Source organism: Diadema setosum, chromosome 7 (genome assembly GCF_964275005.1).
Source record: "Diadema setosum chromosome 7, eeDiaSeto1, whole genome shotgun sequence".
NCBI classification, from domain to species: Eukaryota; Metazoa; Echinodermata; class Echinoidea; order Diadematoida; family Diadematidae; genus Diadema; species Diadema setosum.
In genome coordinates, this window is record NC_092691.1 from 17,072,884 (window position 1) to 17,096,348 (window position 23,465).

The window sequence follows — 23,465 nt, forward strand, 5'->3', positions numbered from 1 at the left end:
GGCACCATCGTACAGATGGGTGATTCTCAGGTCGCATCGCCGCTTGGACATTGTCTTTGAGAAAGAGGTGAATCTTCAAAGCCCATTTTCTTGCAATTTTGTCAGGCTAACAACTGAAAAAGTGCATTATATTTCGCTTTATGTGCCCACTTACGGTGCCGCAGAATACAAGTGTTTTATATCAATGCAAAGCTTAGGAAATGGGCAATGTGATTCAATGGAAAAATGAATTTTCAAAATTCCTGACTTTTGCCTGAAACCGTTGTCGCCGGTCACAAATTATATAAAGTCTCTGGAGATGGTCAAAATCAATTACTGGTACAATTCATTTGGCTATATGTTGTTGATTGACTTTGCTGGAACTTGAATTTGAGAGTTACCTCACACTGAGTAAATGAGCATCTATTACAGTATTGGCTGAAATCAGTGGATAAAATTGCTCCTTGAAGATATCAAGACTTGGTCAAAGCATAAATGTTTGCAATGCAAATAGCTATATTATAACCCTACCAGTACCTCAAACTTTTTCTTGTTATGACAAGATATTCTTGTCAATGTTTGTTTGGTTTCGTTTCCAAGTTTTCAAACTACCGAGAAAAGCAACACACCTTTGTGTCAAAACGGACATTCCATTTTGGGAGGTAGGAAGCATACCCATCTAACACGGCTCTTCCTTACATCTCTACTGACAAGATAACATGGCAGGGCATAGTCAATGTAAATTTTGGCAAAATGGGTAGGTCCTGCAGAGAAAGTTTGGATAATTGTGTCTTTAAAACTGGCACATTCTTACTCTTTCTATGGATACCAACATGCATTCAGCATTCTTCTTTAAAAATATGTAGATTAAAATAAGGAGGAAAAAAATAATTACACACCATATATTTTTCAGCAGTCGACATGCTCATGTAAAATGCAGCTTTCATGTCTGGGCTTACTTTAGTACATGGACTGCCGGCTGCTGAACTGTGCTTATGATACCCTAAGCAATCCACATTTTTGCACAGCAATGTGAAAATACACAATATCAAAAACAATACAGAAAGTAAGTAACAGGGCAAGTGACAACATCTACATATATCACGATCAGAAAACTGTGTAAAATAGTTAAGGGGAAGTTTCATATGATCTTGTCTTTGCGGAGAACAGACACAATTGTGTCATATGAAGGAAGTGGCAAACTATTTCTCTGCAGCAGGTAGTGTGCACAATACATGATTTATCACATTCATGCAACCTTCAAATATTATCAAAATACCATAATTTTTCCACAAACAAGTTGTATGGTCTGTCCAATAATGCACAAACTTTTGAAATGAGAAATGAGAGTTTATCAAGCCATGTCCTTGGGACCCTCTCATCTCTTGCTTGCTTTCCATTGCCGGATGTGTTCTGCAATACGGTCTATGTTCTGCTCCATGTCGTCTGGTGTGTTGCTCGGCAGTTCCTTGACTATGGAGGGCAGGTATGAGCTAAAGGCCTCCTCCAGGATAGTCTGGAAGATCTCACACTGAATATTGTCCTCCAGTTTGCGGCCAGCGTAACCTCTGCACAGATAAGAAGAGGTTGGTAACAGCATAAGCAAGAAAAAAACCATACACAGGGCTGCAAACATTCACCCATCAAAATCAGGGGTATTCCACACAGCAGTAATGGAGATACATGTGTACATGTAATACATGCATCTCAATGGGCAAAATAATTCCTGGATCAAGGAGATATCTAAATTCTTTTATATAGACATGAAGGAATACTTATGCTTTCAGGCAGTCTCCTGCAGATCAGGGAGACTAGGCAGCCCTCTGCATACATGCATTTGATAGAAAAATGTTAAACTGCCATGTGATCAAAATATAAAGTAGAAACAGTAGTGAGTGTGACAAAGGCTCTGGTTTGTGGCATTGATGCAAATGGTAGAGAACAGTGTTTATCTTATGGCATCCTTTCCTGTGACTGCAAATGTGAAAGCTGTTTCAGTGAATCATCAGTCCAGGTTTCCATTCCATTTCCTATCAGCCATCTGATCTTAGTTCTTTCAAAGTTCTAATATCAATTGGTTTCATTCTGATGATCTTAAAAATATGATCCTATTGGAATACATGTTTGTCTGTTGCTTTACACTGTTTTGTTAGTTTGTTTCTTTGCTTTTTACCTCTCAGCATGGTCTGAAGTTCACCAAATCTCAGATCATAGATGCTAGTGACTTCAACTTGATGATTCAATGCCATCAAGTTAAATCTAGGCAGCTAACAATAGGAGGCACAATCATCAACTAGACATATTGTGTCACACGAAACACCATGCAAATGTAACATTTGGCTTGAATGTCACTCTTTCACAGTTGCATCAATGATAAACAAAACACACACACACACACGCACACACACACACACACAAATTGTTGCCTTGTGTGTTAATGGAAAAGCCGAACAAAGTATCATTACAAAAATTCTAAATATGAGAGTGCAAAAACCATCAATCAAATTGTACATACCTTTGTTCAAGTCTGTTGTAGAGGATAGAGTTGTCCGTACGGAGGACGTACACAAGGTCAAACCAGCGCTCAGGGAAGAATTCACAGCTGTGGTAGTCTAATATTCTTCCTCCAGCTTTCATTTCATCCTCCAGCTCATCAATTACCTGTAAAGAGGGACCTCATTTATCATCTGTTTTTAATTTCCCCTCAATATCACTGCTGATGTAGTGTAGCTTGAGATAAAACTGATTTCTTTCTATTGTTACAGAACACAAGCAAGCAAGAAAGCTGGTGAGGGTAAAATGAAAAGGATTGATCCATACACTTTTACTATACATTTCAGCATTTCAAGGCAAAGCTTAGTTTCTGCCATCTCATACACAATTAATAACTACTACTGTATTGTTTTTTTAAATTGAAACTACATGTATATTGGGAATTTCAGAAGATAACATATCAATATATGACAAATGTTTGGCAATTTAGGTACCAGTACTATTGAGAAACAAATTATTAAATAAACTCAAAGGAGTATGACATCCACAGGAACAAGAGATTTAAAAAGGTAAATGCCCCCACTATTTTGAAAACAATATAATTTCTTAGTTATCTCTTACCCGATCTTCATCCAAAATTGGGCACTCATAATCCTCATCCCAACCCTCATAAAGCTCCTTCTCTTTTGCCACATCACCAACATTGACATAGGTAAGGCCCAAGCGCTGTGCAACCTCCTGTCCCAGAGTAGTCTTCCCTGTCCCTGGAGTCCCTGTGTAAAAATGAAAGCCAGTCAAATAAAGTAGAAATCTTTCTTTCTTTCTTTTTTCTGTGAGGTGCAGCGATTTATTCCTTTGACATATATGTTCTCTGGAATGTACAAGTGAACAGTCATCTGCAACATACTGTACATTTGCATACACAGAAATAAACTGAACTGAAACAACTGAAACTCTTCCAGGGCAGGGCCCCTGCCCTGCCAATGGCAATGCCCCCGCAAGGATTTCAGTTTAATACTATAGTGGCTCTAGGGTGAGGCAATATTGTTATGAGCAAAATAATTGCCTTTTTTAATTTATCAATGAAACTGTCGACCGGCCAATGAGGCCACTTGTTACCATTGTTGTATGTCTTGACTTTAGTCTCAACAAAATTCCTACATGTAGGCCTACGTACTTCTCAACTGACCATGCTGACTGACTGGCAGCTGCAACACAACTAACATTTTTGTATTTTATTTATCTTTTTTTTAATTTTTTATTCTTTATTTTATTTTTTATTTATTTATTTATTTATTTCTTATTATTATTATTATTATTATTTTTTTTTTTGGGGGGGGGGGGGCGGAGTTATTTACCTGTGCCGCAACCTCATCTCATCATACCCAGACTCCAGTCACGTCATTGTCTTCAGTTGTAACCATATAGGCCTATAGAGGTCTAGGCCTATATAGGACCTAAATTTTATTAATTCATTGTTTTATTGAGTTACGTCCGTGAATTCATATGGTTTCAACTGAAATGAAGTGTGGTCAGCTCAGACACGTTTTTGAGGGCCGTGTGTACAGCGTAGTTATAGGAATTATAGGATGTCATCACATCACTCACATGTCCACACATTTCGCTGGTATGGATGCAAACACAAATGGGACCCTTCTTTCTCGTGCTCACTACTCGAGTCCCAGTACTCCCAGCCACTACACAACAAACATGCGCATGCAGCATACTAACATTAGTAATCAACACACGAGTACATGGCGCTGGCGAATGCAATGAAAACGCACCGTGGAGTGCTCTCGTCTGGAAAATACACACCGTCGAACACCATATCTTTGTATTGATATCGCCCAAGATAAACGGAGTCAATGATACTTGTCAAATAATGTCACGTACCTGTTAAAAGAATGTTGGGTTCTACTCGTTGAGTCGAGTAATAATTTGCCATTCTTGCCAATTTTGACGCACAGTTCGAGTTTCATTCACCATCCGCGAGCTTAACTAGACGTACGCGCACGCAGTGCGCCAAGAGCTAGAGGTCATACTCTCGCGATTTTACACGTAAACAGGTGTAGAATTTTTATACTAGCTACTGTGGAAGAAAGCCCCACCGCCGTGCTTATCTACCGATGAACGCCACACGGTGGGGCTGAATTCACGAGTATTAACAGGCGAGACGCCGTAGTATTTGTACGGACACGCAGTGGTGGGGCCTATTTCACGAGTATGCCGTATTTACCACCAATACTACCCACAACTCTTATCCTTATTGCAGGATTTGGTAGTCTGGTAAGTGCGAAATAATTGTTGTTTATAATCTAAGCTAGAACGCATTCATTTTAGTTCGTACACGCCCGGCCACCTGGTACATGGTAGGCGTCTCGTCAGTACGTGTTCGGGCTGATGCGGCACAGGCCGGGCTGGCCGGGGGGCCAGGGGCCGGGCGGGCTGGGTTCGCCAACAATCAACATGTCAAATCAAATGATGTAATCATGTAGCCTAGATCTACTCCATGTCATCATATCTGTGTGAGTGTCACAGTCACACTCTGTAATGGTAACGTTAATCCTTATCAAGTGAAGTAAGTCATACACCACGATCGATCGCGATCACGTCTAACGTTACCACGTAGGCCTACCAACAGTAACACTAAACAGTATCACGCCCACCACCTACCCACCCCACCCAAGTTTAAACTGCAACCAGCCCCAACATATAGAACTGTGTATGGTTGAGGGGTCTAACAAGATCGCGCGCGAAAATTTGTGATGCTCTTATATCATAATTGAAATTATTCCACAATCGTACCTGAATTTCTCAATAAATATCACGAAAATGCAGAAAAATCACCTCCCAGAATCTCCTGATGATACGATGACGGAGTACTATGCGCTGTCGCCGTTTGTATGTCAGACTTAATTTTATGCGTTCAATTTCTCGGGGTATGTAAAGGTCGCGCAGCTGCCCTATGTAGTTTCATGCGTGAAAGTGTCTGCCCCTCTCTGTGGCTGTAACGTGCTTCGGCTTTCGTAGAATGTTATAAACGATCGATTGAACAAATTACGAAGTCTGTCGGCTACGATCATACGAACGAGACAAGCGAGACGGCAGAGACGACACGTCTAGGCTACAACATCCTTAAAAAAGATTTTAAGCTAAGGTTATATTGCTTGCTATACGCAGTTACGCTATGCGCGACCATTAAGTCCCTGCGCGAGACCTAGTACCCTTTACCAAGGAGGTATGAGATACCTCCTTGCCTTTACTATACAAGGAGTTGACCGACAAGTCTGTCTAATTCCGCGAAAAACTTCTCATTTATAATGATGACATTTGCTGGGTCAGTTTTTCGCTTCATATAGACAGACACCATTGATACATACGCTATTGCGACAGTTTGAATCATTTCGATTCAACGCAACTTCGACCCAGTTCCCCCCGCATAAAAATGGTTATTATTATTTTTTCCAGCTTAGTTTTCAAACCAATCTGGAAAAAATATATACAATTACAGGATTAATCAGTAAACATTTTGACTCACTTCTTCCACTGTTTCCTCCTGTTTTCTGGTTGTTTTTAGTCAATAAACGTAAGTCATACGATATAGTGATTGTATGGAGCATTTGGCTTGCCGTAGTCGTTCGTGCGGTAATTTTTCAAGCGAAGGCGGCGATGAATTGGGGAGCGCTGCAAAGAAGTGGAGCACTAGACCTCTATAGCGAATGGTATAGCCTTTCCTTTGACATGCCATGGTGGCTTCATTTTTGGAGTAAGACAGTTGGGATTTGGACAGGACATCACTTAAAGGGGCATAGTCCCGGTAGTGTAGATGGCGCTGTTGATGATACTGCCGATCACTGTTAGCATTGATACGAAGGTTGCCGAAGTTGAGCTGTCATCAAGAGTAAAGTGCGTAGGTGTTGCTAAGTAACGTTGCCTTCGTTGTCTTCTCTGCGCATCGCACAGTCTATAGTAATGCCAGGGTGCGTGCTTATGTGCTTGTTATTATGACATCACAAAAGAAGTTCGCTAAAGCTGTCATCCCCCTCAGCCGAATCATAAGCTGAACTGTGATCCAACCACTGACTACAGTAAATCGGACTTCTTCGGACTCGGGAAAGTGGGCCAAAGCGTAAGCGCCAAGGAGGAGTCGATAGCGTAGGTCTCTATAGGAAACTTGCACCGTGCGCCCGCGTACGCATTTGACTAAAACACCGGGACCATGCATCTTTATACAAATGATGCACAGCTAGGATAGAGTGTGTTAGTGAAGGTGCGGCGCGCTCGAGAGTATTGACAATGGTGCGACATGCACGAGGCGCAGCCGAGTGCATGTTTGCAACCGTTGTCAATACTCGAGAGTGCGCCGCACCTTCACTTACGCCACGAAATAATCCTGTGCATCATTTGTTTTATAAAATGGGTCGAAAACTAACAGCATTATTCACGTACCTTTGTGGGTCAATACCAGTCAGCTACATGTAGCACTCGCTCAAAAGTCAAGATGTCCGAAGATGTTCGTCCCAAACATTTACGCACGTCGCACTCGGAAATCCCGCACATAAGTCTAGTACTGTACGTACGTATAAGAGTATACGTACGCCACATACTGTTATGCACAAGAAAGGCCTCCGGCTGTTGTGGCAGCCCGCGGCCCGAACTAGAAGTTGTTTACAGGATTGACAGCACGTATAGTAGCGCGTGACGCACTTGTAACAACTGATTGAGTGCGCACTGCTAGTGTAAACATTGTGACGTACGTCAGGCCAGGGAGGTGGAAGAGAGACTCTTCTTAGTGCATACCTGAAGAAATTAATGCACGCACACTTGACTCATTTCAGAGCTTCCAATTGGCTACATTCTTGAACCCATTTTATAATAACCCATTATTTGACCATTAATCCAAAAAAGTCATTTTCACCAAAATTGCAGATCACCTTTATGGATATATGGCGTCACACGGTCTTGGCAACTGAAGGGAGCCCTCCTTTAGAGGGCAAGCGAAGCGTTGCTAGAGCATGCTTTTATACGCGAGGTACACACAGCACACAGCATCGGTGTTTCTTTTACTGGATCATTTCTATTGCATCTATTTCACAGCCCTAGATCGGCAAATTTAAACTTGTACCGGTATAGCAAAATCAACATTTCAGTTATGCATTGCACTCACCAGATTAATGATACTGTAAAACGAGGAATGTTTGTGTGCATTTTAATTTCGCAAATTTCGCGAGCGCCAAGATTCGCGAAATTAAAATGCACGCGAAAGTCCTTGTCTACACTAAATGCATTGAATGCCAGTGGCAGTTCGTAAAAATATCATGCCGCAAAAAAGGCCGTCGGCTCCAATTCGCGAAAAATTCATGCCGCGAATATATCATGTTTTACAGTATATCCAACATTTTGGTAGAATTTTCATGAAAAAAGATGCAACTACCAGCGGTCGTAACAGCTCTACAGCATATGAATCCGTCGGCCAATCACATGCAAGGTAGATTTTTTATGTGTTTTTTATTCAACCACGTACCTCGCATGTGATTGGCTAACGGATTCAAAATGGCGACTTACTGCTAGTGAACGGCGATGTTGCAATATGGATACAAATTTCTGTGATATAACCTAGGAATACTCTAGTTACTGTGAGTATTTCGATTGCACAATGTGATAAAAGTTACTCCAAATATTGCTGCATAATGTGTCATGTCATGTCAAACTTGTTAAGAATGTAAAAAAGCTGTCTGAAATTTGGTTTATCGTCACGTTTGATCTGTGCGCGACCGCTGGCAGCACATCCTACAGGATCTAGCATCATTGCCTTCGATCTGTATAGATCAACTCCACTACATATTTTGACAGTTTTGACATAGCAGCCATTCTGTCCCTGTTTTTTTTTTTTTTTTTCCTCTTTGATTTTCTGTCAGGTATATCGGGGTGAAAAAGAGGTCAGGTCTAAAATGTAAAATACTGAACAGTTGGAGAGACGAACAACAAAACGTAAAGACCGCGCTGCCACTAGCCTGGGGACTGGCGGCGAGTGATCCATCAGGCGGCGATCTCCGGTACCGCGCATAAGAAAAGCATATAGCTAGCTGCACGTGTGCGTTGTCAAGGACTTCGCTTGCCCTCTAAGATGGCGTTGCGATTGGTTGTCAAGCGAGTGGTGACGTCAATGCATAAGGTCTATTCCAGGTTTTGTCAGGTTGTGTTAAAATCTCACTCGCATACAGGAAAAATGCTAAAGATTCCAATGTAACGGGAAGTTAAGTGATCGATACCGGAAATTTGCAGCTATCGTCGTCAAACGCGATTGATGTGGAATAGTTGTGCGCTAAGGAAGGGCCCGCACCTCGTCACCCCTCGCTCCCATAGACAAAGCACGTACAAGACGTGTGCGAATAACCGTGATGATACTTATATAGTTGTAACACATATTCCTCGCATAAATTTAAGATTTTCAAGAAAATTTTCAAAAAAATTTTTCAAAAAAATCCTGCAAAGATTCAAGCATGCTGAACACAGTCCTGGGCGTTCAGTGCGTTTTTAACAATTACGCGGGGCTCCTGACGAGGTGCGGGTACCTCACTATACTACAAGCAATATGATAATCAGATTAACGTTAGATCCTAGGGCAAGGCTAGGTGGCTTTAGGGTGAGGTTCAACTATAGACACAGCCCTGCCCGTGCATGGCATCTGGTCGGGCTAGGTGAGGTTTAGAGTTTGGCAGAGACCGAGTTTAGCCTAGCTAGTTTTAATAGGTTTAGGGGGTTAGGCCAGCAATGTTGATCTCGGTTTTCTTGGGTAATGCAGACCCCAGACTCCTACTCTAGGTTGTTCGTGGGGAATACATGGAACTCTTTCTGTTAAAAATGTTTACTGATCGAGGTTACCCCTCCCTCCACCCGCGGTGTTCCATACGAACTAGCTAATACCGGTAATGGTTAGATCGATAAAATCTGCCCCTTCCATTCGGTGCCCCCCTCCTCCTCCTTCTCCTCCTCCTCCTCCTTCTCCTCCTCCTCCTCCTCGTCGTCGTCTTCTTCTTCTTCTTCTTCTTCTTCTTCTTCTTCTTCTTCTTCTTCTTCTTCTTCTTCTTCTTCTTCTTCTTCTTCTTCTTCTTCTTCTTCTTCTTCTTCTTCTCCTCCTCCTCCTCCTCCTCCTCCTCCTCCTCCTCCTCCTCCTCCTTAGAGTTACACTTGCCTCCTTCAATTAGTGGAAGATTCTTGCAGACTGTAATGTGGTTGTTGTGAGGACCAACCATATAACCGACCGTACAGTTAACAAAAGGCCATTGAACAAGAGACAGATTTATCAGTCTACATTTGAATGCACTTGGAACATGGGCCATTTTGATACTGTGTCATACTTTCATGCCTGCACACTTGCTGTTTGTATATATTCTATGGTGCATTAAATCAATACTCACTTTCCCTTTTACATTTTAAAATTCATTTCTAATTATGTGTACAGTTTCTGCTTATGGTCATACTCTTCGCTAAGCGCCAGATTACCCGCTTCAAATTCCGCTCACGGAGGGCACCACACAATACTGTTGGTCACAATGCCCCTAAAAGACTGCAGCTGGAGATTGAGCACCTATTGCAACGCACACAGCAGATTAAGGGTTTTCCCAGACTCCTCTCTGATGATGACTACCGCCTTCAGTACCTGGCCAATACAGATTCAGGTGGGTACAAAACTTTTGCAATGTCCACATTGTATACATTTCTGCAATCTAAATTTAGACAGACAGAGTGGATAGTCAAGTAACTGGTGTTATGTCAAGGTCACACTAATTTTACACCGCAACATTAATCCCTTCTTAAATTGACATTTTGCTAATTTGCTTGTATAGTTGTTTGAAATGTAGCAGAGATGGTAACTAAACTTATTACAGGAATATCTGGAGCCCTTCTCAAATAAATACTGTGGGGCTATTTTTTGCAGATCAATGTTTATAATTAGTATAAAATGGGCTTTAGAATTTCTGCAATCTGATTGGTCAATTGTCATGCATTGATTTTTGTCTCGCCCACCGGAGGTGAAGGCGAGACTAAGGGATCCAAATGGCGTCCGTCGGTCGTCCGTCCGTCGTCCGTCCGTCGTCCGTCTGTCGTCCGTCACAAATGTTAAAGTTTACCTGCAAGACTCTCTTATGATGCATAACTTGGCATCTGTTACAGGCAATGGCAGCCACACTTGGGAGATAGAAGCACTAGGGGTATCTTCATGTTATGGTGTTGTCAGAGGTCATGTGATGATGTCAAAGGTCATTTGAGGTCATATATTAAAGAGTATGTGCAAGACTCTCTTTTCTATGTTAAAGTTTACCTGCAAGACTCTCTTTTGACAAATAACTTCACATAAGTTGCTTGGATTACAACCTAACTTGGGTCATAGATGCACTGGGGGGACCTTCATGTTATGGTGCCGTTGGAGGTCACAGGATAAGGTCAAAGGTCATTTGAGGTCAAACGTTAAAGTTTACTTGCAAGACTCTCTTATCACATGTAACTCGACACATGTTGCTACAATGGCAGTCAAACTTGGGTGATGGATGCACTGGGGGTACCTTCATGTTATGGTGCCGTAAGAGGTCACATGATAAGGTCAAAGGTCATTTGAGGTCATACGTTAAAGTTTACTTGCAAGACTCTCTTATCACACGTAACTCAGCACATGTTGCTACAATGGCAATCAAACTTGGGTGATGGTAGATGTCTCTTGGGAAGTTGAAGGTAACCAAAAGGTCAAAGGTTACAGACAGGGGTCAACGAACTTTTAGGGCCCAATGTTAAGTTTTTAGGGCGCATTTCGTTTATGGCTCATAACTTTTGATCCCTTTGTCCGTTTGTGACCAAACTTGGACGGTAGATGTCCCTTGGGGAGTTAAAGGTCATCACAAGGTCAAAGGTCACAGAAAGGGGTCAACAAATTTTAGGGCCCAATGTTAAGTTTTTATGGCGCGTTTCAATTATGGCTCATTACTTTTGATCCCTTTGTTGTTTGTGACCAAACTTGGATGGTGAATGTCCCTTAGGGTGTTGAAGGTCACCACAAGGTCAAAGGTCATAAGCAGGTCAATTAACTTGTGGGAGTTATAAAAAATATTAATTCTGTGTACGCGAATGGGCGAGACACAATTCGGCGATTGCCTTGTTACTGATCCACACTGAGCCCTGCGTCTAGTAAAATCCGAACACATTGCTCAAGTCTTGTATAGTGTAGAAGGTGTACCAGACGCATGATGGGGAAATGGTTGTATTTCATGAATTTACAGGCTTATTTTATAACACAAATGATGCACAGGCCTATTTCGTGGATCAGTGAGAATTGGATGCTCTCGTTTCACTTTGGAACAGTCCTAAACCCACTCGCTGCCCTCGTGGTTTTAAACAGTTCCAAAGTTAAACTTGGCATCCAATTCACACCGATCCACTCTGTCCTGTGCATCATTGGTGCACGTAGCATCTGATACCCCCATTCCACAGAGATTTTCTCTCATCAGTCGCTCATCGGAAACAAAGTTTATCGCTTCTGACCACCCACCAAGGTGTATCAGATCACATTCCGATGAATCTGACTTGTGTTGGTCGACTATCAGGTCAGTGTCAGACATGTCGAGCCGTGATCAGATGAGGCAAGATCATTCGATGAAGATCACGCGGCACACATCTGGCATTCACCTGATAGTCAACCAACCAAGTCAGATTCATCAGACTGCGACCCGATACACTTTGGTAGCTGGCCGGAAGCAACAAACTTCGCTTCCAGTGAGTCACCGATTAGAAAAAAAAAAATCTTTGTGGAATGGGAGTTATAAGTGTTTTGTTGTTCTAATTTGTTACAGTGAGTGAAAATTTGACACACCATACATGATATTGAGCTGTATGAAGAAAGATAACAATAATTATAGAAATCATAACAATAATTGAGTGTGATGAAACTACAGCTGGGAAGAATGATTCTAATTTTTTGAAGTTGTAGACTGTATGGACATAGACTTTGTACCTCAGTAGAAAGGTGAATGTACATATCTGTGGACACTTGCAATGTAGATTGAGCTGCTGTGGTTTTCATTGATATTTAACTTGGAATTTTGAAAACATTAATACTTTTCATTTTTAAGTATGAACCTTTCCTGAATTGTGTGTGCCTTTTTGTAAGTGTTTAGATTTTCAGTGCAAGTGAGCAAGCAAATGCACATTACTTTTAGTGTTGGTATGATACTGTTATCTGAAATAATGTGATTTTCCTCCCTTTGCAGAAAGATGCACATATGTGTACAGGATGAAAGCTGTTGATGCATTTGTTCATTTCGGTGAGAATCAAGCCTAATACTAATTGTCCTCTCTGAAAGTTAGATTAAAAACATCATACTCAACCTGAAATAATGGAATCAGTGATTCAGTTTTGAAATATATTGTGCATAATCTATTAAAAATACCCTAGTAAAATGTTCACAATTCAAGTGATATTGCTGTTCATATTAAGGGGCAGAAATGCTAAACCTACTATGTGCTTTCTCTCTTTAATTCAAATGTTTGTTCTATTTGTTTTCTTTCACTGCTTGCATGTGAGTTTACATTCGTATATATCTCATCCCACAAGTATATCATGTGTTGATGTAATACATCTATCATACATTGTGCAAGTTAGAGTCTTTGTGATTGTATTCTGTTTCTAATTGAGGCATGTACATTTATACCCCATACACTGAAGCACACAGAGCAGTTACAAAAAAAAGATGATGGAAAATATAAATGATTTGAGTGGTAATTGCACATTAACAGCTCCTGCTTTGTGTGAAAGTCCAGTGTACAATGTCATAGTTAAGTATCTTTTCCAAAGTGAAGGCAGTGAACTTAAGTGGCTCCTGAGAAATGTTGTAGGTAGCATCATTCTGTGACTAAATCTGTTACCTTCATCTTGATTACTCTTGCAAGTCCTAGTGAATCTAGCTTAGTAATGTTTTATGACATGCTGTCTCCTCTCTTAGGAGGCAAAACACTCTGTCCCTCATGCACTAAAAGATTCCACTTATTCCTTGCAAAGGACGGGGTGCATACATTTGTAGCTAGAAAAATGGGCCACCCCTCATTTCCCCTTGTAACTAGCAATTGGCAGCAAATGGTATCGACTAGGCACATGGTGCCATACAAGGAGAAGAAAAAGACTCTGGCATTAAATCTTTATTTGTATCTTTTGGATTCTTTCAGAGGAGCAAGTGAAGAAAGTAGACACGCGGCTTGCACGATCAACAGGAGTTAGTGTTAGGGATCACATTAAGCAATTGAAAGTCTCACCTCTGACCCCTCTGAAAGGAGCAAGTGATGCCCTCTGCAGAGCCTACATAGATGCCTATGAACATGCCAGATTTGGTTGCAAGGTATGTGCTTCTGTTGTTTTGTTTTGTTTTTTGTTTTTTTGTCTTAGTATTAAATCTGTTGAAAATTCTGTTGCAGATTGATAACTGTCCATCAAACAAATGTAACCAAATTATCAATTTGTTGTCTCAAGATTTTTTTCTTTTTTCTTCCAGTGACTGGAGAGAGTAGAAATGGGTAGACAGTAATTGAAATTGAGTGACTGGAATGAAAGGTCTGATGTCACTGCTGTTTTTAACTAAGAATGTCATTTTCAGCCATACCTTCTGTGAGGGAAGTCCAGGGAGATTGTGTTTTTGGATGGTAAGAAGAATAGGGATAAATCAGAAAATAAATCTTAGTGCAAACTAGGTCAAAGTCAAAGGTCACTATCAGTGAACTTTATCTGAATGTAGAATGAAGGGTTTACTTGTAATAGATGTTATATCCTATTGGAAGGCACAGATATCCTAATACTTTCTGTGCTGCAGTCATTTTTTTTTGGCTTCCAACTGTATCAGTTTTACTTTTCAGGGCCTCTCGAAAAGGAAATTGTAGCCAGTCAAGAATAATGCTTTATGAACACCAGGTCATTAAAAGGCAAGATACACGTACTAATAAGCTGAGCTCATGTTGTTAGTTCTTTGAATACCTTTTACAGAACTCCCAAAATGCAGCAAAACATTAAATATGAACCTCAGGGGACTTGTTTAGGCCACTGCTTAGAAATTTTGAAGTCAACAGTTATCTACAATTTGAATAATGCACAAAACTCAACTACTCAGTAGTTCTGTGTGTCAGCCACACTTAAGCCTTTTTGTTGCAGTCTTCTGTATTTTTTATCTATAAACACAAATCTAAAAGTATAAGAGCTGATGTAATAACATATAGAGTGTGTGGCAAGAATGTAAATAGAAATGTTTGTAAGTTTTGATGAACTTTATTCACAAAATATACATGATGGACACACATGCAGTGCATGGGTCTGCAAAGGTAGCCTAGTAATGTACTGGAATTTAAAGGTACTAGCCCACATTTGCAAACCCACAAAAATCAAAACTGCATAAAACAGGTCCAATATGACTTCAAGTACAAGTTATAACAGTAACATACCTCACCTGTCGCTCTTTGTCTATACCATTCGATAAAAGAGAGAAAATCATCGTTTTAAAATCAATTTTCAAACCGGGTCAACCCGACCCAAAATCGAATTACGAGCGCGGGCTATAGCTACGTACATTGTACATGTAACACGTACGTGGACCGGAGCTAGCGAGCGTTATACGCATGCATACGGATTACGGTGCATTTTCATTTATTTTTATGAAAGTAATGGACTAATTGGAACGAAATTTTGCACAGGTGTTACTGCAATCATACCCAAACTCCATGCTAACTATGAGACCAATTGCTGCAGGTTTACAAATGTGGGCTAATACCTTTAAGGTGAGCCCCGAAAAGAATTCAATTCAAAATCTAACGGTCAATAAAAATGTACTAAATGTTACCTTCCACTTTCAATACTTTATGGGAGTTTCTAAAATGATACTCTCTTCAACATACCACTGTGTTTATACAACTCTTCATTTAAGGCATGCAAATGGGATTCCCTACCTTTAATGTATGAGCACGAATGCTTTCATAAGAAGCACTAATCAGCACACTGCCATTACAATTAAGCAATTTGTACTTATCTTATTGTAATCATATTTTTTATCATTGTTTGCCAAGAAATTACTTCTCTTGTTTTTCATACCTTTTCTCTTTCAGCCATTTGGAGAGGCAGAATACAACAACTATATGGCTCTTCTCCATGAACTCATCAGCTGGTGAGTGAAAAGTTCATGGAGATTAATCCTTGATTCAGTCAGATTGTTATATTTGTGTTCTAACTAGTCTACAACAGATTGGTGTTTGAAAGAAACCAAACAGACCAGACACTTGCCTCTCTAAAATCAACAGAACTGTCAAACAGCATGGCACATGCTTCAAATATTTTTGAGTGGTGGCATTGAACATGGGTTCAACAGAATATAGTAAGACTCGTGACCCCATCTCTTGAGCCTCCTTGGTCAGACAGGGTTAAATTGACCCCATCTCACCCTATTAGAGCTGCTGGAATTTTGTATTGCTTACAAAATTGCAACAATCCTACTGTACCTCTGTGCATGAAATTCATCCATTACAAATAATGTATTGATTCAGGTAATATTGTCATCATACTGGCATGTATATTATCTTGCCCTGTGCAGAATTTTAAATGCATGCAGGTGTAATCAATGTATGGAGAGCATGGCTTCATATTTGTCTATAAAACACATTGCTAATGTCATAAGAGGATGATATCTGCTATTGCATCATTCCAATACAGCTTGAGACACAAAAGCCACAAGAAAAGGAAGGCAAGCCAGTCTGCACTGTCTTCACAAGGAGGTGCACGATCTAGCATTGGAAGCCAGTACTCACAGGTATGTTTTATGTGAACCTGTATTAACAAAAGTGGGTGTAAGCCTCGATAGGAACCATGGTGCATGAAGGTGTGGTGTGCCATGTGTGCCATGGAGTGGTACATATAATGAATGAGGCATGACAGTCGAATGGCCAGATGTCTTGGAAATCTTGTGAAGTTGGATATTTTGCCGAGTTTTTCAGTCCCGTTGTAACAGACAAAGCAAATAAGGAAATTTCATTTTTCATGGTAAAATTCTCTCATCATAATGAAATGTTGTATTCTTGTTCATTATAATGGGGTTCACTGTATTTGGAGGACAAATATGTATATATATTTTTTTTGTTTTGTTTTGTTTTGTTGTTTTTTGTTTTGTTTTGTTTTTTTTGCAGAGGATGGATATGAGATGAAAAATGCCATGAATTGAAGGTCAACTTGTGAAAATTCTGTTTCGCTTTTTTATTTCCACAGGTCTGTGTTATGTATGATACAGATGTACAACATTCCCCATGCTGTCTGTGGTTTTTGTGTTGTTGTTGTTGTTGTTTTCTTGTAGGGCAGAGGGGCTGCTAAAAGAGATTCATAACTAATTCCCTACCCAAGTTTACTGTTACCATTCTCAAGTGCACTAGTTATTCCTAGTGAAGTTGGTGTGAAATGAGAGCATTAATCTAAGCAGCGCTCACAATTGGCATGTACAAACTCAGCACACATCTATAGAGATCGTGATGCCTTGTCTGTGGCACAGACATTTCTCCCTCACTCCTTACCTGTTGAATTTAATTCTAACACAATATTTCGGGACTGTAGATTCAGAAAAGCGGTGATAACCCAATGAAAGTTTCTTTGATTTTAATTTAGTTCACATTTTGCAAGGTTTGCAGAATAGTAACAATGTAAAAATATAACATTTTTTTTTCAGAACATTTTTTTTTTTCACAAATATGATGTAGCACAAGAAATCAGAAGATGGAGAGTCTATTCAGTCACCTGAATGAAGTGATTGTATAGCATAATATCATTGGTCCTGTGCATTAACAAAGATGTGAATATTCAATATCTGTGGACATTTTTTGATATATCCATGGTTATTGGCATTCCGTCCTTTCCACAGGTATCAGGGGCCGCAGCAAATGTAGACACCCCTTCATCAGGAAGCCGAACTCTTCCCTCAGGTGCTAGTCTTTACCACAAGTCTGCTGTGCAAGGTTCCAGGTCAGTGTCCACGGCGGATGAGACAACCAGGCTTACCGACGGCAGCAGCTCGCAGTCACAGTCTCAGACAATCTATGACGGCAGTACGGAGAGGATACATCTGATCAGGAATCCAGACCGCCTACATTACCATCACAGAAAGGACAGCAGCTAGAGTCTGCACTGTGGTACAGACTCACAGACAGAGTGGTCCCTAGATTTTTGGAGTTCCTGTGCGACAAACTCAGATGCCAGAATGTGATCACCCAGGAAAACTAATGGAAACTGGTTGGTGCATTGATGTGATCTCAATTTGGCTCCAGAAGAGGAATAACCGAAATGAGCGTATGTGACTGATGACACATGGTAACATAGAAACATGCATTTGCTACTGATATATGAATATTATATACCTTGGTGATAAGAATCAAAATAGGAGCTTGTGGGATATTATTCATACTGGTGAAAGCTAGATTTTTGCACTCCTACCATAGAGTAAAAATTTGTCTGTCTTGTCATTCATATATGACAAACTCTAAATGATTAAGGTAGGAGAAACTATGTAAGTATTAAAAAGTGGAAAGTTATTTGAAATTAACAGTTTTCCTTTTCACTAGTAAACTATAAACTGGGAAGAATTGCAGTGAGAATAGAATGGACAAGTGTGGAAAATATGATAGGTTGAAATAAATCCTCCAAAATGCACTAACTGGCACACTGGAAAGCTGTTTCTCAGTAGGACAGTAAGCATAGTAGCTCTCATTTCCTCTGTATGCAAAAACCATAATACTGAATTTCTTTGAATCTTCATGAAGGATTCAACTTTATTTATTGTGAATGTGTGTGTGTAACATTAGTTACATAGTACTTATTTGTCCAGCATTCTCTTCAGGACTGTTATAGATTTTTTTTTTATACCCCCGCCACACATAGTGTGAAGGGGGTATATAGGAATCACGGTGATGTTGGTCGGGCAGTCAGGCGGTCGGTCGGTCAGTCTGTTGCAAAATCTTGCGTCGCGAACTCCTCCTACAGTTTTGAAGCAATTTAAATGAAACTGAGGGTAAATGATGATATTGAGGTATAGATGTGCAAGACATGTTTTTTGTGTTTGTCGGACAATGCGTTGCCATGGTAACCATAATTTTACCAAAACCTTGTGGATTGAATAACTTCCATAGTATTTAAGCAATCAATTTCAAAATTGGTATCTATGATGATCTATAGGTGTAGTTATGCAAGACACTCTTTGTGTTTGTACTTGACAAAGCGTTGTCATGGTAACCGCATGTTTTCTTCGAAATCTTGTGGAGTGAACAACTTCCACAGTTTTGAAGCAATTGAAATCAAATTTGGTAGGCATTATGGCCTTGAGGCATAGACGTAGAACACATAATTTTTGTGTTTGTTGGACAAAGCGTTGCCATGGTAGCCATAATTTTACCAAAACCTTGTGGATTGAATAACTTCCACATCATTCAAGCAATTAACCCTAAAGGGGCCGGGCTTTTTTGGCTATGATCAGGCCGGGGGGGGGGGGGGGGATGGATTCCGCCCCCCCCCCCCCCCCCCCCCCCTGAGATCTCGGCCATCGGTGGCGCGATCGCGATGAAATTTTGCATGCGTGAGACCTGCGTCATAATCTACAAGATTGTGTCATAAGATTTTTTGAAACAATCAATTTCTAATTTTAATTAATTAATTATGCAAATTAAGCTCAAGATCATATTTTAGCGTAATTAAAAGCATTGAGAGTCTAATTTTTGGTCTGTAAATCTGTTGCAGCATATTCAACGATTGTACATCACAAAAACTTCCAAAATTCATTTCAATTCTTATGTATTTTATTGTTTTCAGAATTTCTTATGTATTTCTTTGTTTTTCAACTTTTGTTTTTTCATTGTTTTTTCATTGGAAATTGTCACTGACCACTTTTCTACCATAATTAGCACAAAACTAATCAATGAAAGTGATTAATTGTAAAAATAATTAGGTTTTTATGACTTTCACGACAGAGCACTGTTTTCCATAGGAAATGTACACAAAATCACAAAATTGTGCCCATTTTGGGGCGACATTCCGTTACAAAAATGGGCGTGGCTTCACAAAAGTACGCGCGGACGTCGCAAATTTGGTCTCAAAAGTTGCGCGAGACTTGAACAAACAAAGTCAAGAAGCCTCGCGACGAGGCCTTCTCGCGTAACAGAATTATAGCGCGAAACGTCGAGGGGGGGGGCGGATTCCGCCCCCCTGGCCCTTTTAGGGTTAAGGTCAAGTTTAGTATGTATGATGATCGGGAGGTGTAGTTATGCAAGACACCAATGTGTTAATATAAGAAAAATGTGTTGTCATGGTAACCACTCATTTTTGTATCAAATTGAACCATTTAACCTATGAAGGTGAAATTTGGTGTGTATGATGCTCTTTAAGTGTAGTTTTGCCAAATGTCCTTTGTATTTGTATCGGACAATGCGTTGCCATGGTAACCACGTTTTTTTTTTTTTAAATCCTGTGGAGTGAACTTCTTCCACAGTTTTCAAGCAATTGAAACCAAATTTGGTAGGCATTATGGCCCTGAGGTATAGATGTGGAACACATAATTTTTGTGTTTGTCACACAAACCGTTGCCATGGTAACCACAATTTTACCAAAACCTTGTAGATCGAATAACTTTTCCATCATTCAAGCAATTAAAGTCAAATTTAGTATGTATCATGATCTAGAAGTGTAGTTTTGCAAGACACCAATGTGTTAGTTTAAGGAAAATGTGTTGCCATGGTAACCACTCATTTTTGTATCAAAATAAACCATTCAAGCTATGAAGGTCAAATTTGGTGTGTATGATGGTCTTTAAGTGTAGTGATGCTGGGGGAAAGCATGTTTCCATGTGCTGTAAGTTTTATACTCAGTGTCAACTCTGTAATTGTACAGTAAACTAAAATTATTCTGTTTCCAATTCGACAAATGCACAAACTTGGTATCAACGTCATTGCCCTCATGACATCACGTACTATAAAGCAACACTAGGGGCGGGGTATCAATCACCTTCAGTGATAATTCTAGTTTTTACTGTTGTGTTATACACTATTTTCCAATCAAAAGTCCTTCACCGAGGTAAGAGAAAACATGTTTTGTATTACTTTTTGTTTACATTGCAAGTGATTATTATGACATTGTGTTTCAATAGATACCCAGTACTTTTACAAATATGGTGGTTGAACTGATATAATTCACATTTGCTAACCCTGAAAAAGTACCTTATTTTGGGTAAAGGGGATAGGATGAATTTATATTCCATAAAATTTCTTCAGTGTATCAATGAGACATTGAAAGACAGTTTAAGAGAAGAGTACATTATGTTCGATTTGGTGTCCTGTCTGTCATGCTTAAATGCAGTATGTCTGTTTTCCAAATCCAGTGAATCTTTTTTTTTTCCTCCAGTATTTGTCTATACCAAATAGTGCAATGGATCCTGCTGGAGGCATTATTTGCTCAGCCCTTCCTTATCCTTTCTCTTTGCGCTCAGCTATTGTGATCATTCATCGTCAGGCAGCCATTGTGTGTTACACATCGTGCATCGTGTATAAACTTTTACCAAACTCTTACCAATTTGGGGCTCAATTTTCTCATTTTGATCCTCTTGAAAATGCATGGTTGAATTTTCACCAAAATTTATATACAGGTGACTCCTGGTATAACGAAATCCTTGGGACCAGCACTTTTCTGCGATTTTGCACCGCGCAAAAAGGCAACTCTTTTTAGAGGGGTATGTTATTCGTAATTTCCAGGAGTCTGTGAATAAGTGGTGTTATTTTGAGCCGAAATTTCATCCTCTGAGTACAGAATTCAAAATAAATTAATAAAGAACTGAATAATCAGAGTCAATGTTATGGTCATATTGAGTGTTACCTCAGTTTGTCATTACATTTAATTCATAAAATGTGATATCTGTGCACAGTAAGTACTGTAAATCATGATTCAGGACTATTCATGCAATAAGCTTGGGTCAAAATCGGGTGAAAGTTGGGAGTGTCTATTCAAGGTAACATTTTGAAAAAAAAAAGCTTAGATCAAAATCAGGTGAAAGTTGAGAGTGTCTGTTCAAGGTAACAGTATGAAATTTTGGTTATTTCCTTGGATGCACTTGTGAAGAAGTACTACTTGAATGTCTGTGATATAGTTTGGCATGGAAAGTTGTTGGCTCTGAAAACTCACAAGTAACTACATGACCTCCAAACTTAGCCTAACCCATCATTTAACACTGTGTGTGTGTGTGTGTGTGTGTAAAGACAACTACTAGTAGTTAAGCATACAGACACTGTTTTTGTCATTGTTTCAAGTGAGTTGCAGTTACAAGCTAAAAGTGCATTTTGGTAGCCCTAAACAGCAAAACCCCACATTGTGTTTTACAGAGAGTGCACCAGCATGAAAGAGAATAATGAGTGGAGAGTTGAAGAAAAGAGATTCTTTGGTGCACTGAAGTGTGGAGCAAGATGAGTAGATCTAGATGAGTGGAGTTTCTTCCATGTTCTGGGAGGTCTATACTGCAAGTCCTCAGACAAGACTGTTGAGTTTCTTGTGTGAATATTTGAATTTGGTTTGAGTGCAGTTTTTACATTTATTAGACTAAAGTTTGACTTGATAGAGCTCGGCATGGTTGTTGCTTTAATAGGCCTACAATATGATTTAAAAAACAAACAAACTTGTATTCTACATGTATATTTGTCTTGCCACCACCTGAAAACACAGCCAGGCTTGCTGAAAAAGTAACGCATCAAATTATTGTATATCCGAAGTGCAATTATCAGCGTGTGGTCGGTCGGGCGATCGGTTGCTCAGGCGGTCTGTTGCCAATCTTTCGTCGCCTCCTACAGTTTTGAAGCAATTTAGAGGAAACTTGCGGTACATGACGGCATTGAGGTATAGATGTGGAAGACCTGATTTATTTGTGTGTTTGCCAGATTAAGCATTGCCATGGTAACCACAATTTTACCAAAACCTTGTGGGGCGCACTACTTCTACAGCATTCAAGCAATTTATTTCAAATTTGGTACGTATAATGATCTAAGGTGTAGTTATGCAAGACACTTTTTGTGTTTGTACTCAACAAGGCATTGCCATGGTAACTGCATATTTAAGCTAATAAGGTCAAATTTGGTTTGCATGAAGATCTGAAGGTCTATTTTGCAAAATGCCCTTTGTGCTTGTACCTGACAATGCATTGCCACATATTTTTGGGAAAATCTTTAAATAGTGGGGGGCGCAAGGGATTTTTGGTTCAAAATTTTCCAAAAGCACCAAAATTTGGCACACATGTAGCCCAAGCCATACTATTTCGATTTTTGATGGGCGCCAAGAAGGGCGCCCTCTGGGGCGGCCATTTTGGCAAAATCCAATATGGCCGCCATATAGGTTTAAAGGTCACCTACATTTGAAAACATAAAAGTTTTACAATCATTTAAAAAGTCAGGTTAAGAGGTTTTCTGGGTCAGGGAATTCGAATCTGAAGTTGTTTTTGTGGTTTGAAGTCAATTTTTCCTTATAAGGTCACCTAAAGGTCATATAGGGGTCAAGCCATTGTATTCATTAGAGTTTATAGAAAAAAAAAATGGCTTGCCCATGGTCAATATTCCAGGAATGCCAGCCTTAGTAATAGAATTGCAATTGTCGACGGCTGAAAAAAGGCGTATTTCTTGTAAAGGGCGCCCTCCAGGGCGGCATATTTGCAAAATCCAATATGGCTGCCACCTACGTTTAAAAGCAAGTATAACAATTAAAAACCTTTAAAGTGTTACAATAATTTGAAAAGTCAGTTCTAGCGGTTTTATGGGTCAAGGAATTCGATTCTGAAATTATTTTTATGGTCTGATGTCAACTTTTCCTTATAAGGTCTCCCTAAGGATTATTTGGGGTCTAACCATTATATTCATAATAGGTGATTTAGAAAATGGCTTGCCTATAGTCAATATAGGAGGAATGCCAGCCCTGC

General features: G+C 39.8%; 2 protein-coding genes across 2 annotated transcripts; one reads left to right on the top strand and one right to left on the bottom strand.

Moving 5' to 3' along the window:
- Positions 1-521: 521 nt before the first annotated feature.
- LOC140230392 (adenylate kinase isoenzyme 6-like) lies at positions 522-4,546 on the bottom strand. The gene is made up of 4 exons (XM_072310540.1): positions 4,366-4,546; positions 3,094-3,245; positions 2,495-2,640; positions 522-1,547 (listed from the first exon to the last, which is right to left on the bottom strand). Exons 1-4 carry the CDS (start codon positions 4,415-4,417, stop codon positions 1,358-1,360), a joined length of 540 nt encoding a protein of 179 aa, XP_072166641.1. The 5' UTR covers positions 4,418-4,546; the 3' UTR covers positions 522-1,357.
- A 95-nt stretch (positions 4,547-4,641) lies between these two features.
- On the top strand, positions 4,642-18,225 carry LOC140230391 (protein C1orf43 homolog). Its single transcript, XM_072310539.1, has 7 exons — positions 4,642-4,758; positions 9,938-10,154; positions 12,735-12,788; positions 13,687-13,856; positions 15,604-15,662; positions 16,205-16,301; positions 17,397-18,225. Exons 1-7 carry the CDS (start codon positions 4,696-4,698, stop codon positions 17,649-17,651), a joined length of 915 nt encoding a protein of 304 aa, XP_072166640.1. The 5' UTR covers positions 4,642-4,695; the 3' UTR covers positions 17,652-18,225.
- The last annotated feature ends 5,240 nt before the right edge of the window (positions 18,226-23,465 follow it).